General features: G+C 26.8%; 2 protein-coding genes across 6 annotated transcripts; one reads left to right on the top strand and one right to left on the bottom strand.

Moving 5' to 3' along the window:
* The first annotated feature begins 16 nt into the window (after positions 1 to 16).
* On the top strand, positions 17 to 12,514 carry LOC100863331 (G patch domain-containing protein 1 homolog). Its single transcript, XM_086909915.1, has 5 exons — positions 17 to 366; positions 449 to 827; positions 918 to 1,142; positions 1,203 to 3,460; positions 12,316 to 12,514. The coding sequence occupies exons 1-4, from the start codon at positions 303 to 305 to the stop codon at positions 3,400 to 3,402; spliced, it is 2,868 nt and encodes a 955-aa protein (XP_086766041.1). The 5' UTR covers positions 17 to 302; the 3' UTR covers positions 3,403 to 3,460; positions 12,316 to 12,514.
* On the bottom strand, positions 3,475 to 15,494 carry LOC100867767 (uncharacterized). Of its 5 annotated transcripts, XM_086909910.1 has the most exons (30): positions 15,095 to 15,494; positions 13,901 to 14,103; positions 13,270 to 13,368; positions 13,080 to 13,169; positions 12,286 to 12,437; positions 12,101 to 12,189; positions 11,502 to 11,585; positions 11,150 to 11,315; positions 10,651 to 10,876; positions 9,009 to 9,162; positions 8,733 to 8,862; positions 8,265 to 8,489; positions 7,997 to 8,170; positions 7,738 to 7,898; positions 7,344 to 7,626; positions 7,155 to 7,284; positions 6,959 to 7,073; positions 6,767 to 6,889; positions 6,316 to 6,663; positions 6,074 to 6,244; positions 5,849 to 6,004; positions 5,662 to 5,769; positions 5,307 to 5,582; positions 5,150 to 5,204; positions 4,891 to 5,032; positions 4,718 to 4,829; positions 4,526 to 4,632; positions 4,274 to 4,418; positions 4,097 to 4,200; positions 3,475 to 3,823 (listed from the first exon to the last, which is right to left on the bottom strand). In XM_086909910.1, exons 3-30 carry the CDS (start codon positions 13,365 to 13,367, stop codon positions 3,751 to 3,753), a joined length of 4,197 nt encoding a protein of 1,398 aa, XP_086766036.1. In that variant the 5' UTR covers position 13,368; positions 13,901 to 14,103; positions 15,095 to 15,494; the 3' UTR covers positions 3,475 to 3,750. The 5 variants fall into 5 exon arrangements, with proteins under 5 accessions (XP_086766036.1, XP_086766037.1, XP_086766035.1 ...); XM_086909911.1 differs by lacking the exon at positions 13,901 to 14,103 and having other exon boundaries at positions 7,155 to 7,269; XM_086909909.1 differs by lacking the exon at positions 13,901 to 14,103.
* Between the last annotated feature and the right edge of the window lie 763 nt (positions 15,495 to 16,257).

Consider the following 16,257-nt stretch of genomic DNA (forward strand, 5'->3'; position numbering starts at 1 on the left):
CCATTAATTTTCTAGAAAGAAAAAACTAAAGCAATTGCTAGTTGGTTTATAAGCATTTCTATATTTTTAAAATATTTTATTTTATTAATTACGCTATCAGAATTTATCTCAAGTATAGATATATTCTATAACGAAATAATATAAAGTTCATTGAAAATGAAAGAAAAAATTTTTTTGTCATTGTCCCATTTAACCTCAAATGCACTATTCTTAAAAATTAAAAATCAAATTATAAATTAAGAATAAGTTTTTCATGTTTTGATTAATTTATCATTAAATATCAAATATTAAATGTCAAAAAAATGAGTGATTCTGAGGATGAAAATTATGTTACATTTGGAGTACCTCTTGATCCATTAGACGAAGGTAAATAAAAAATTTCGGCAGATATAAACAATTATTGTATAATATTATATCTACTTTCATATAATTCATATAATTATTATAGATAATTTACCGAGAAAAAAACCAATGACAATTGAAGATCAATATGCATATGATGCACAAGGAAGACGTAGATTTCATGGTGCATTTACAGGTGGTTTTTCTGCTGGATATTTTAATACAGTAGGCACAAGAGATGGTTGGAGACCACAACAATTCAAATCTTCTAGAAGTAGTAAAGCAGAAAGTATAACACAGCGTCCAGAAGATTTTATGGATGAAGAAGATACAAGTGAATTTGGAATTGCACCAACAGGAATTCGTGCTACAGAGGATTATGGTGATCATAGTCAAAGAGGAACAAAACGTGAAAGACCTATTTATGATAGCAATGGTCCTATTCCTGGCACTCCAGTATTAAAAGAACTTTTAAAACCTGTAAAGTAAATATCTTTGTTATATAAGAAGTTCAAATTAAATAATTTAATAAACTTCAAATTATTAATTTTAATAATGATGATTTATTATAATAGAGAAACAGTTGGTATTATGTTATTAAAAAAAATGGGATGGAGACCAGGACAAGGTACAGGATCAAGACTTACAAAAAAGGAGAAAGCTAAAATTAAAAAAAGAAATGAAAGAATGAAAAATTTACAACAAATATCTAGAAAAGCAAGCTCAGAAAATAGTTCTGAGGATTCAGAAGATGATTATGAAAATGTTACATTTGCACCTGATGATTATGAACCATTTAGGTAAATATTAATATATAATTTTAAAAACAAAAATATATTAACTGTATCTATTTTTTACAGATGTAATCCAAAAGACAATTATTTTGGTATAGGATACAGTGGTTTAGACAGAAGAACAATATTATCTGGTCATGTAAATTTATTTGATACTCCAGCATTTAATATGCAAGACAAAAATAAAAAATTGTCGATACATGGACAAGCATTTGGAGTTGGTGCATTCGAAGCCGATGATGATGATATATATGAAAGAGAAGATATGTCACGTTACGATTTTTCTCTAGCTCCAGAACGGAAATCCAAGACAAGATGGTCTGATGATAATTCGAAAAATTTAAGTAGTAATTGTTTAGAAGGCTTTATATTAGCAAAAGATAAATTAAAACTGAAAACAATTTTTCAACCTCCAGTATTACCAAAAGATTTTGTACCAGTACATATAATTAGAAAAAGTCGATTTTATCCTCCAATTGAAAATGTTCATCGTGGAATTGAAAATGGAAAGCGAAAAGATTTAACAGCAGCAGACAGAGCTAGAATATTGGAAGATACATGTAATGTGAAAAAACCATCTGAAATATATCCAAATTCAGTACCATCGGTTGTTTCCAATATTATTTCTAAAACGTTAAATTTACACGGAAAGCAGCAAACTGAAGAAAGACAGAAAGAAGAAAATCTAAATCAAGGATCTAAATCAGCTGTTTCATGGATGGAAAAACTAAATGTACAAAGTTTTGTTAAAGGAGGTATTATTGGTCCTGGTAAAGATTTCGAGAAAAATTTGAAAGAATTAAAAGAATTTAAAGAAAATTCATCAACTTCTGAACAAACAAAAACAAGTGTTAATGAGTTAGATAAAAATAATTTTATGAAAAATAGCAATATGAAATCATTTTTTTCTAATCCTGATAAACAAAGACGTTTTGAACAATATTTAGTTTTTATGAGACAGGGAGAAAAAAATAAGCTTGAAAGTATACAACCATTATCTATGACAGAATGGGATAGAGAACACGAACGAGTTGAATTTGAACAAGCAATTAAATTAGTTGATCAACCAACAAATGATCATGTTGAAAATAAATGTACTCATGATTCCACAAATATAGATGTTTCTACAACATTTAATCAGGAGGATGAAATGAAACAAGCTGTAAAGATGAAAATGTTTGGAAAATTAACTCGAGAGCGCATGGAATGGAAACCAGCAAGCATAGTATGTAAAAGATTTAATATTCCTGAACCAAAAATTGGCTGTGCTCCTGAGATGCAGAAGAAATCAGCAAAGTTTTCAATTTTCGATTCTTTTGATTGGAATAATTCTACAAAATTTTTGCGGGCATCGAAAGAATCAAACGAAATTAATATATCGCCAAAAGATAAAAACATCATTAACAATACAAACTTGAATGTTAAGACAAATGATAATAAATCTTTTGATAATGATCAAACTTTCGAATCTATATCAGAAAAAATAAGAAATTTTGAAGTTTCTTACGAAAAAGTTTTTGGAAAAGAAATGCCAGAAACATCTTCCAAAATGTTAGAAAATGAACAAAATGTAGACGAAAAAATTGATCCAAAAAGAGTAACAGAGATTACAGATCAACAAGATAAAGATCAGGAAGAAATCAATTCTGCAACAAATATTACATTAAAAGGTACATCAAAAGAAAAGAAAGATCTATTTAAGGCAATTTTTTTAAGCAGTAGTGAGGAATCTGATTCCGAATTAGAGGAAAGCGTAGATAGCGAGGCTGTAAAGTCCGTTTTAATTGGTAAAGTTCCAAGCGAAATAAATTTAAATAGAAATACTTCTCCACCAAGAGGAATTTTTGCAAAAGTAGATCTTGATAGTTTAGTCATTAATTCAAGAACTAGTATATCAAATGAAGGAATTAATAAAGAAGAAGATATAAATACAACAAATTCTGACTTAGAAATTAAATCGAAACAAGATGATGATAAATTAAATTCAGAAACTCAATTATTACCTGATATGTATGGACCTGCTCTTCCTTCAAGATTATTGAAAAATACAAATGAAATAGCAGAAGCATCCAGTTCACAATCTTCAAAACCTATATTTAAAAGTGTTGTAATACCAAAACCCAAGATGGACTCAAAAATTTCTGGTGTATGGATAGAACGAGAAAAAATGAAAAAAACAAAGAAAGAGAAGAAAAAACATAAACACAAAGAACATAAAAGTTCGAAACATAAACGAAAATCGAAAAAAGAAAAGCGTGATTCGTGACATAAGAAATTGGAACAATAATAAAGGAATTAACAAAGAAGACGTTGATGGAAAAACTGTATGTACTAGTTATTTATAATAAGTTTTTTTTTATTTGCAGTTTCGTATGGTGCCTTGTATATATATATTTACTTATATACAATATAATATTTGAAAATGCTTGTGTAAATTTGAGATTAAGATAGCAAAGGGATATTCGATATATATGTATACAAAATTATATTCTTTTGTATATATTCTAATCACACATTATTGAGAAATCCCTTATTTTCATATTATTGGTGGTAATTTAAAATCATTTGTCGTCAGAATCATTATACATTTAAATGTGTGTAGTATCGATATATTTTAGAATTTGTTCGACGTTGTGGAATTTCTTGATTCTGGTCTACTATTATTAGAGCTTATCTTCTTCTCTATACTGAAAATATAGAAAGAATTATATTTTTTTATCTTGCGAAAATTTTGATTTCATTGCTAAAATTTTATATCATTAATATCACTTTCGAAGTTAAATTATTTTTATAATTATGTATATATATTGAATATATTATTAATATGAATAATTTATTATTTATTAATTTTTTTAGTTTTTTAGTTTTTTAAATTCTACTTTTTGTACAATTTAATCAATTTTTAGAAATAATAGTTGAAAATATAAACTTTTCTATTTTTATTTTAAACAATAATATACCTGCCACTTCTTGAACCTCTTTTGAACATGTCTGTTAATTTTTTCTTTAGATTTTTCTTTTCTTCTGTAGTCTTCTCATTAATGCTTGTCTCGGATCCTGATGTCTAAAAAAATTTTTGTTTAAATCATTAAAACGATAGGTTTTTTTTTCAAACAAGAATATCGTTGTTTATTTACCTGAAGAGAATGATCCACAGAAATATTTGGATCATCAACACTAGCTGATTTAGTTAATTTGGTTGTAATTTTTTTTATTATACCTTTACCGTGTTTCTTTTCTCGGTCCAACATCTCGCTCTTCGTAGAACCCGTAGAAAAACGACTGTATTTCGTAAAAAAATTTAATTATTATTATATTTAATATTTTTTTCTTTTTTTTTTTCTCAATCTTGAGAGTAATGATTCTTAACATGTTTTTAATATAATTACCTATCAACACTAGAATCTCTTTGTAAACTCAACCCTCGTCCTTCAACATCTGAACCTTCTAATGATTGCAAACTAGACATATTGCTATTGGTGCCCCAAATGCGTGACTATATAATTATAAATAAAAAATAAAAAATAATATTTTTTTATTACTTATTCTAGAAAGTTTAATAATGTAAATATTTTATATACTTCTTCATTTCGTTCTGATGTTTGTTCCAAAGATAAACTTTTTCTCTTTAATCGTGGTTTCGAACGAGATGTCGTTATACCTTTTCCTGGGTCACTTTCCACGGATGTCGATCTATAAAATTGATTGAATTTTATTTAAATAAACAATACTAGTCACTGTTTTTAATAAATACCTTTTGCCAAGTTTTTTCAATCGTGTTGCGTTTACTTCATCTGCTGTTTTCTTTGATTCTTTCAGTTCTTTTGCCACATCCATTAATTTTTTAACAGTATATTCTAATTTTTCTGTTCGCTCACCAAGTTGAGAATTTGAACCTAACAATAAATTTAATATGTTATAAATTATAAAATTTATATAATATATATATATTATATTATATATATTATATATTATAATATAATTTTAATTAAAGTAATAAATATTAATCACACCTCTTATATCACTTTTTGCATCCAACATTGGTGACGATTCCCTCGATTTTGGTCCCTGGTAAATAATTTTTATATTGATTTATCAATTATTTTACTTATTATTAATTTACTTATTGTTTTATTTGCAATTTAATTAATTAGAATAGTTAATTCGCACCTTTAGTCGTCTAGGTGGAGTCGGTGTATAAGTATTCGCAGTTCCATTTTCTGTTATACCGTTCAATTCAGGGAAAAGTTTCATTAAATCATTGACTTGTTGCATCAACACATTAATGTTTTTTAATTCAATCTGTTCTTGTTTACATTTCTTCAAAATTACATCTTTAAGTTCTTCTCTTTCTTTTTCGTGCCGTTCTTTTTCACGTCTCATTTTTTCATTGCTAGTTCTCAGTTTTGCATGAGCGTCTCTTAATTCGAGTAAATCGCATTGTAACTGTAAAAATAAATATATTTTAACAGTCTTAAAATTAATAAATGAAATTTTAAAATTATTCTAAAACTTTTATTTATACCTCCAACAATTTCTTCTTGCTTTCTTCTTTTTCTTCGTCGTACACTTTCTTTAATTGATCTTGTCGTCTTTTATTCTCCAATCGTTCCTTGGAACGTTCCCTCTCAATCTACAAAAAAAAAAAAAAAAGAAATTATTCGTTTTCTTATATCAATAGTATTAGTATAGTAATAGTTTTAATCACATACTTCAAATAAAGTTTGTCGTAAATCTCTCGCCAATGTAGCCGTTTCCTGTAGCAATCTCTGATGTTCTTCTCTCTCCTTTTGCCATGCCAACTCCATTCGAACTTTTAATCCTGGAATTTTTGTTCTGCCGCTAGAAAGCACTCTCTCTTCTTCAAGCTATAAATATAAGAATAAAAATAAAACAAAAATTACATAATTATGTTTCATTCAAAATCATTTAAATACTTCGTTAATCCGCGATTGCAATTCAGACACTTTAACGTGACTTGCTGATTTTTCTGACACCAATTCGGCTTTTAATCTAGATGCCTCTAATCTTGTTTCTGAAAGTTCATCTTCCAAACTATTAATTTGCCTTTCCAGAACCAACGCATTGACGCCAGACATTTCCTCTTCCTATAAAATGTAAATAATTTTGTAAATAAAAGTGAAAGAATTGTTTTTAAACGAGATTAAAAATAACCAACCTCATCAGATTTTCCAGAAGATGCATTCGATTGTTTACCTTTGGCTGATTTTAATTCTGCAATAGTTTTTTGAGCACCTTCCAACATATGTTTGTACGTATCACGCTCGCGTTTGTATCTAGATAATTGATTTTGAATAGCTTGAATTTCATCATTAATAGCAGTGATCCTATGTTCGTAACGCATTTTACATTGAGCTAAGTCAGCTTTCTTCGCCTTTTCCATGTTTTCAAGAGCATTTTTTAACTTTCGTATTTCTGATTCCAAGGCTGTAGTGTCCGGTGTCAAAACTTGATGGATCTTCGATACTGCTTCGTAATCTTTTAGTTTGTTAGAGAGGTCATCGTTCTAAAGAAACATAAACATAAAAAAAAAAATTAATATTAAAATTTATTTTATTACACAATTACGTATAATTTTCGCTATTACAAATATAGTTTAATTTTTTTACCGCTTTTCTTAAATCTTCTAATCGGGTTACTAATGTATTGTTTTCTTTTTTCAAATTGCTTATATCATTATTTAAATCTGTTATCAAAGCTTTGTTTGGCAATTCACTTTCCCGTATACGATTCTGGAAAATTTACATTAAAGAAATTTGCAATACTCTTTATAATATTAAAGATTTTAATTTATAACTTACTTCTAGAGCTGATTTCTCCGACCGCCATTCACTTTCTTTCAATTTTATCGATTGTCTCAGTAATTCTAATTCTTTGCGAATGCTTGTCAATTCTGTATTTTGTTCTCGTAATTTACTATTTAAGAAAGAAAAATATGATATAAAAATATTAAAGTTAAAATCTCGTTATAAATAAATGTATAGTATTAACAATTACCTATTCAATGATTCATTATCCGATTCGAACTGTTTTTTCAAATTCGTCAATTCGTTATATTTTCTGTTCAAATTATCGTACTCTGATTCGCCTTTCTTTATCTCGTTCTCCAAATCTAAAATATAAGTCACTGTTATCTTATATAGAGTTTTCTGATATTTTTGATGCCATCATAGTGAAGTAACTTACTCAAAATCTTTTCATTATACGTTTGCCTCATTTCATTCATCCGTTTCGCGTTCAATCCTGTTTTTTCCAATGAATTGATTTTCTTTTTCAAAGTAGATACTTCAGTTTCATTCGATTGTTTCTCTTGATCAATTTCAGATAACAATTTCTCTTTTTCTTTCTTTAATTCTGAGATCTTTGTAGTTAGATCATTCATTTTCGTGGAATTTAATGACGTTATGGTTTCCAACTCCTTCTTTAAACGTTTTACTTCGGTATCAAGTTTGGTTTTCGTCTGTTCTATCTATATTAAAAAAGAAAAGAAAAATCAAAAATAATCCCAATATTTATATTAATTTGTATTTGTATTAATAATTCTTCAATTTTTATCTTTAAGAGATAAATTAATAATCACTGATTTCATTGATTGCGTCATTTTTGATTCCCGTTCCGTATATGCTAATAAATCATCTTGCAACTTTTTCGATTTTTCTCTTTCCTGATTTAATTCTTTCTTCAACTCAGTTATTGTTTTTTCCATCTTCGTTATTTCATTTTCCGACGATTTAACCGTTTCTGTAAAAAATCAGATAAGAAAAGAAGAAAAAAAATTTTAAAATCTTACTTATATATAAGTAAATTCGTAATTTTATTAATTAATTTTATAATTTTACCTAAATCCTTTTTCAATTGTACAGTTTCATTATATACTTTAAGTTTTTCCGCAGATAGAGAGAGGAGCTTCGACTTTAGCTTCTCTTTTTCTTCTAACAATGCTGTTTTGTCTTGATCCCATGCCTTTCTCTCGTTTTCTCTCAATGTTATAGCTTCGTCCAATTTTTTTTTTACTGAATCATTTTCATTATTAGAATAAATTTATGATAAAAGATTTTTAAAAAGTAAATAATTTTTTATTAAAAAAATTAAAAATATTTTACTTACAATTCTGCAAATCTGTACTTTTATCCTCGATCTTACCACTCGTTTGCATTTTCTTCTTTTCTTTCTCATCTGATAATTCTTTCACAACAGAATCAAATTTCTCCTTTAGTGATTCGTGCTCTTTTAAAAGTTTCTCATATTTTACGTGATTATCTTTCAATTTAATATCTTGAATGTTCACGTCTTTCCCATCAGAAATGTTTTTAAATATAATCATCATATCTCCTGAAATACAATTTTATATATTTTTTTTATCCATAAATTTTTTAACATACGTAAAAATATCAAAATGCAAATTGTTTATATAACTAAGTTTATTAAATTAAATTTCCTTTAATTATCTAATTTAATTGTATTGATCCAAATTTATAAGTTATTAAAAAAAAGAAAGAATCGAAAATAATATTTGATATCTTAGTATAAAAAGATAATAATAAAGAGATAAAATAAAAAAATAATATAACGAACCTATTTCTTTTTCCATTTCGTCTACCATTTTTTTCAGTTGTACCTTGGTTGTAAATTCTGTTGCTTTCTTCAGAGTTCTATTTTCAAACTCGCCTTTTATTTTTTGCAACGTTTCTTCAATTTTTTTTACCTAAAAAAAAAAATTTTTAATTTTATATTTATATGTTTATATTAAATATCAAAAAATTGATTATTCCATTACTCAAAAATTCATTAGTTCTGATATATTTGAGAGTTGTATTAATTCTTTAATTTAAATTTTACAAAGGAACTTGCCTCTTCGTATTTTTGTTCTAGGGTTGATTTTTCACTCTCTAACTCCTCCACCTTTCGTTCAACTTTTCTCAACTTAAACGACAAGATTCGACAATTCTTATTCGACTGTTCCAAACTTTTTCGCAAACGAACTTGTTCGTCTGCTTGTTCGTCCCTTAATAACATATAAATTTTTTTTTTTTAAACTCAAAATAAAATTTCTCTCTAAAGAATACAAGCACATTAGAACGGGATAAAATGGATAATAAAACATTTACAAAATTTAAATTTACATCATTTGACAGTGCCATGTAAAAAAAAAAAAAAAAAAAAAATGAATCGAATTCTCGCACACGTTCAAATCAAATTTTTGTATTAAAGATTTACAAATGTTCTTATACAAATTATCCAGTTCTAGTGAAGTTGAACCACACGTTATAATTACCTTAATTAATTAGTCACGTACACATTCAATTCAAACGGAAGCCGAAATGCCATTCGGGATGAGCGGAAGCAGAAGGAAGCGTACGCGTGAAAAGTGTACAATGATCGAAAGGGTTCGATGACAGTATTATGTTCCACATACTGCTCTCTATATTAAAAAAAAGTTATTTTATTCTTATTTCTCTGCCTCTTTATTAAGGTTCAAAGTATGATTTTTTTAAAAAAGATTTTCCCTCCTCGATAAAAGAACGATAAAGAATAAACGAGTGATAGTACTCATTTTACCAAGAAACGAAACATCCACTTTTGATCCAGCTTTGGCGAAAAGCAGTGCCATTCTTGTGTTGGAATCTTCCATCCAAATCGATGTCCTGCAACAATTCAGATAGCTCATTTTGCTAAACATTTTCGGGCTAAGTCTTTTCTTTCGTAGACATTACATGGCAGAGGTTTAATTAATCGTTTTTCTTTTTTTTTCTTGTGATATTTTCTTAAACTTTCCTCCTGAATGAGAATTATGAAAAAAAATTAGATTTATTTCTCTGAACGTTTCATTTTCTTAGAATAATTTTTCTTTTTTAAGGAATTATTTTAAGATAGAATTTTTCTTTTCTTTTTTTCTTGATAACCGCTGCAGTAAGTGAAAATCCACTGTTTTCGAGCCCCTTCAAAATTTTTTCATATCTAATCAATATTGCTTCTTCCAGAGATAATCATTCTTTTTCTTTTTTTTTTTTATGATATCTTGTGTCATATTATGTCATTATATTGATCACATTTATTAATACAAACAAACATATATGTTATTGATAAACACGAAAAAAAAAAAAAGAAATCACAAAAGAGCGAGTCATGATTCGCTGTTCTGAAAATCAAATTCCATATTGATTGGTTAATCAATTTGAATTCAAACAAATCAGTTAGTAAAATTAACTTATTGAACGCTTTCTTTTTCTGTAATAATCATATATTTTAAATATCAATTATTTCCTTAATTTATAATGAAAAGTATTATAACAATTGAAGTACACATCAAATTATAGAGAGCGTTAAATCAAATTTTTTTTAAACATTTTTTTGAACATTTGTAAAATATTCTATATATGTTTAACAATAGTGAAAAAAAAATATAAATTGAAAAAAAGCGAAGTAAACATGCGTAAGTGAAAAGGAAATCACGTAGAAAAATATATTTGCAAAGAAAAAGAAAACATATTACCTAAAAGTATCTTGCAGTTCGTATATCTCTTCCTCCAATTGCCGAATTTCCTTCTTCATATCTTCGTTTTCATCCATTAAATTCTCGCATAAATTTTCCGCGGCTTTCAATTTCGAACGTAATTCATCCTTTTCACGATCTCGTTCTCCTCTGAACATCTTTGAATTCGTTTCTTTTTCAAGCTCTCTTATCTTGGTCAATAAGTTGTTCTTTTCTTGTACGAGCGCTAAATATAATTAATATTGGTTAATTTTATTATTTTACGAAAGATTTAATTATCTGTACTTCTTTTTTTTTTAAATATAAATGAAATAAAGGATTGATAATAATTTATTGATTTTTTATTAAACTAACTTGAAATAGCAAGTTATTCTTCTGCACGATCAAAATTGGAAACAATTAAAAAATACACTTATTTATTAGTAGAATTCGTAAAAAATCGTAAAGATTTTATTTTTAATTTTAATGTTTCATATTTCATTATGTATTTTATTAATACCTTCATTCTTTTTTTGCAATTTCTGTATTTCATTTGGCGAAGCTTTGCTCGATATAGTTTCCATGGTCGACAGTCGCCTCATCAAGATTTCGCTTTTCTCCTTTTCCAATCTCTCGCATCGTGATTGCAATTCTCTTATTTGTGTTCTCAATTGTTCCACCTCACTCTAACGATAACAAGTTCATCATTATTTCCTTAATTTAAATTTACACAAATAATTCTCTAATCATCTAGAGCACTAAAGATTATTATTGCTATAAGCGTACTAAATTTCGTGTAAAATGATTAGTACAAATAGAGGAAACAGAAGATGAGATATTAAAAACGAATTGAAGAATGCTGGTATGGTTACTTTTTCCGTCCATTCTTCGTTTTCCATTCGTCTTTCTCCATTCTTTTCCCTGTTTTTCGAAGAACCAGTCTTCGACTTCTTCACCTGAATAGAAAAACCAATGTATAACAAGAAAACACAATTTTTCCATGTACAAATACAAACTTTCTTTATCACAAACACTTTGCTTGAATAATATACATACGATAAGGATCAAATCAACGATAGTTATCGTGAAAGTTGATAATAATGGAAAGAAAGTTGGCAAGTATATTTAATTAATACTTGATATGTAAAAACAGTTTGAAAAATTAGTATTGAATGAAAATTGTTCTGACAAAAGAATTAAGTGCATTGATAAATAAGTAAACACGGGATATATAAAGTATGTAATGTTCTCGAAATATATAATATTGTAGAAATTTATAGTATTATAAAATAATTTAAAGTTAATTTATTTTATATTAAATAATGTAAATATTCAATTTGAAACTAGCTTGGATTTATATGTACTTACACATATATATATATATTAATTATTAACTTTACATAAAATAAAAATTACAACATTGCAATAAGCGACAATTAAAATAAGAATCTTAAAACGATTTTAAGTATACCTGAATTATGAATTCGACATCATTTTCTGAAGCGCTTTCATTACTGTTATCTATGACTTCTTTAATCTGTAGTTTAGTTGGCCTCCTATCTATAAATAATAAGATGAGTTTGACAACGAAAAAAATTTATCAAAAAATCTTAATATATGTAATTAGTTAGTTAATCGTTAAATAAATATATATACCTTCTAATCTCTCTTCTTCGTTGTCGATAGCTGAAAGATCCATGAGCGAAGTCCAACCGGCTGATGCATACGATGGCTCCGAATTTCCTTTAAAGTCATCCTTTGCCAAATTTGTTGCCGAGGACCAACCGCGCTTTCCATTTTCAGCAGATCTATTAATTAAAATTGTATTACGAAATTTTGTATTATTCCAATCAGACAAAAAACGCATAGTTATGAATTCCAGAAATAATGTATAGCATAATAAGTTCTAGATTTGCATAATGAATTCTAGATATAAAAAAAAAAAAAAAAAAATCATGAAAAAAAATCGAAGGTTACATAGAATGGAAATAATATACAGTAAGATAAGAAATTATGGAATAAATTTAGAGTCTAAAATTTATAAGAAGACTTCGAAATAACTGCGATCGAATTCCTCGATTTAAACAAGATTTCTTGATCAAAGAACGATTTTAACAATTGATCTCTCGAATTCACGAGAATGACAGCTGACAATAAATCTTAATATGATTAAATAATATGTAACTGTTGACTTATTTTATAATTTTAAAGTAACATTTGCTCGTTTTTAATAAAATAATTGTGCTCGTAATATAATTTGTAGTTTCAACAATGTTAATTTCATCAATTTTAATTGCAAAAATTTTGTATAATTGTATACAATTTTTAATTGTTAATTTGATTATGATTTTTATTATATCATGCATCAATTTAGAATTAGAGATTAAAAGTAAAATATATAGTTTTCTTCTATATTCTTAACAATGATGATAAGTTATTTGATTGCTTACCTGCTTGAAAATTGGTCAAATGATAGACTAGGTGACGACGATGTAATATCTCTCAAATTATCTTTCTTGCCCCCATGTTCCTTATAATCTCTAAACAATTTATTATATTTTTTTAATAAGATCTATTTTCGATTTTTATTTTTAACTTTTCTTTATTCATTGTAACAACAAAAATATGATAAAATAATACCTGAAGCATCTTTTGCAACGAGTCGGCCATCGTACTTGGGGATGAAAACCAAGGGGGCAAAGGGGATCTCCTTTTTTCGAGGAATACATGTGATGCATTCTGTATGTATAAAAATAAAAGATAACTTATCGTTGCAAATAAATGTTTTCACAAAATTATTGCTTTACACATATAAATTTCCTGCAACGCAAGGAATATAAATATTCTTATGTCATATTTTGAGTCGCGTGCGTGGAACAATGTGAGTTAAATCGACACTTGCTCATGGTGTACATTTACGAAATATGTGCATGCTCGTAGAAAGGGCTGTTTAACGAAACAAAAATGTTTAAATATATGCTCGTCTAATAATAAGATGTCACAGTAGATGGCTTATTTACTTAGAAAAATGATCGATAATTTACTTGAATCACTGATTTCATGCTATTCAGACATATAGATGAATATCATTAGTTTGAACATAAACGCGTATAGCATGTATGAAATATTAGGTACAAGTAGTATAAACAAGTATATAGTCCGTTTTATAATTTGATCGTAGTTAATATATACATACAAGTGCGCATCAGTGAGTAAAAACGATAATGATATTATACGATGTGTCAATGAAAAATTATAATAAATTTCGTACCACCATAAACGCGTTATGTGATAAATTTACAAGGTTGAAAATCGAAAATCTCGATGATTTCGGGTAGAGCATATCTTGGAAAAGCGTCACATCGGGCGCAGATATGTATATCTATCAGCCTTTTACAATTTCTAACAGCTAATGAGATCGTTCGATAGCTCGAGGAACAATGGATTTGAGCGATCAGAGTACAATTTAAGTACCTAAAAACGAAACCTTGAATTAATAAGAGAATACGAGTTTCGCAAGATGAGAAGATAAAATTTAAGGTAAAACTTGGCTTTCGATGGATCGTGAAATACTTGGCAAGGTATAAATGAAATTCAGCTCGAAATTCTGCTTTATAAATTGGATGGATATAATATTCATTTGAGAAACTTTGATGGAATCTACGATTTTTGCGTTGACGCGATTTCAAATGTTTACTGATATTGTATGTTTGTTTAACTTCCGGTGATTTTGTTGAAAATGAAAAATAAATATTTTTTTTTTTTATTTATAAAAATCATTATAAAATACGTAATTTCAATAAATGTTAATAAATTATATTTATATCGTACCATATTTGTTTTATGATAAAATCATAAATTTTTGTATTTTTAATTTCCATTAATGATTGATGAATATTTATTTGAACAATATATATCGATATAACTTAAAAATTCGATTTGATAAATTTGAGAAAATTTAAATCGCAAAATCAAATTTTTTGATTTCGATGTTTCGTATTTGACAACTGAAAACTATTTAAATTTGTTTAGTTTATATTTGACTTAAGTTATTAAATATATATATATATATTTTATAACTTTATTAAATTTTTGATCGTTTGTTATAAACAAATCATTGAATTATAAGAAATTTAAATGTAGATTTTATAAAATTGAATCGAATTAAGAAAAATTATTTTGATTATTGACAATTAATCTTCGTGTCATTTAATATCAAATTTATATTTTTCTTTCTAAAAAATTTAACAATTCGATAATTCACGTTTTCTAATCCCATAAGGAAACACATAGTTGTCTTTGAAATGATTAAACGATAATCAATTTTCAAGTATAAAAATGTTCAGTCATTTTCAATCTCAAAAAATCTTCATAAAATCTCTTATTTTAATAAAAAAAAAATCAAATATATAAAAAATGAACTTTTTAATCTTATGCAATTCCATATCGATCGATTTGTACTTACTTGATCGATGTTCACCCAAATTGTACCAGCAGACGGGTGAGATTAAATTTGTCCTAAGCGTTGTTAAGAATACTTGAATGCGATGTTCGCGAGTACATCCTCCATTTCAAGAATGCAAAATAGAAAAGAATCTTCTAATTTCATATTAAACGAATATAACAGACAAGCATATAATAATTTGATCGATCACTGTGAATGCACTCGTTCAAAATGTTTTTCTATCGATAACACGTATGATCCGTAGTTTTCTTACATTTTTAAATGTTTTTCATTCGTTTTTTATTGTTTCTTTTTCTTTTTTCTTTTCTTTCTTTTTTTTTTTTTTCTTTTGCGACAATTCGATAGACGTCACTAATAGCACTAACACGCTGCTGCTATTACGAGGGTTAGGCCGTTACTCGCTTCAGACCCATACGTATGATAATTTGGAATAACGCCAAGATGTATATTTATCTCTAGCTATAAATATAGTGTGTTTCTTTTGCACATACATATGCATAGAGTTGAAGGTATCCTAGAAAATCTGTACTACGATAAAGAGATATAGGAACTAGTGAAATGATTGGATAATTTATCATCGAGTTTAGTTAGATATATCGTATACTTTCTTTTCAACATTATAATACTATTTCTAATAATTTGATTGCAATCATTATTATTAAATATTGTTATTAAATATATTACATTGAATGGCATATTGCCTATAATATGGCATATTTCCGGTTTATGTACATCTTTTTCTATAAGTTATTCTAAAAGACATATATTGTATTATTATAATTTATTTTAAACGAAAAAAATAGAAAATTAAATATTTTGATTTTAAAATTTATATTTTAATTAGATTATTTAGAAACTTATGCTTTTTTTTCTAAATCTCTACTTCTATTCCTTTCATTTCCTTCATTTTTGAAATCGTCAGCATTCTTTTGTCGAAAACTCAATTGAATTTTTATATCGTTAATCTGAAATTTGCGGAAGTGAATCGAATAAAATTTGTTACGGAATATATATCCTTATATAACTTTAGAATAAGTTTTTTTTTTTTGAAGAAAAAACACTTATATCTATTAAAAATTTAAATAGAAATAGTCGGCTTTACAAGTTTAATATGCTTTACATAATTATTTAAAAGAAAACTGATTTCAATAAAAAGTAACAAA

Source organism: Apis florea, unplaced genomic scaffold (genome assembly GCF_048593485.1).
Source record: "Apis florea isolate Af1SG1 unplaced genomic scaffold, ASM4859348v1 contig_3170_pilon, whole genome shotgun sequence".
Taxonomy (NCBI): domain Eukaryota; kingdom Metazoa; phylum Arthropoda; class Insecta; order Hymenoptera; family Apidae; genus Apis; species Apis florea.

Coding starts and splice junctions, on each gene's coding strand:
- LOC100863331 (XM_086909915.1), top strand. CDS start 303: ATGAGTGATTCTGAGGATGAAAATTATGTTACATTTGGAGTACCTCTT. Junction 828..917: donor GAACTTTTAAAACCTGTAAA/GTAAATATCTTT, acceptor TTATTATAATAG/AGAAACAGTTGGTATTATGT. Junction 1,143..1,202: donor GATGATTATGAACCATTTAG/GTAAATATTAAT, acceptor TATTTTTTACAG/ATGTAATCCAAAAGACAATT.
- LOC100867767 (XM_086909909.1), bottom strand. CDS start 13,367: ATGCATCACATGTATTCCTCGAAAAAAGGAGATCCCCTTTGCCCCCTT. Junction 6,005..6,073: donor TGCAATCGCGGATTAACGAA/GTATTTAAATGA, acceptor TTATATTTATAG/CTTGAAGAAGAGAGAGTGCT. Junction 5,583..5,661: donor GCAAGAAGAAATTGTTGGAG/GTATAAATAAAA, acceptor TTATTTTTACAG/TTACAATGCGATTTACTCGA.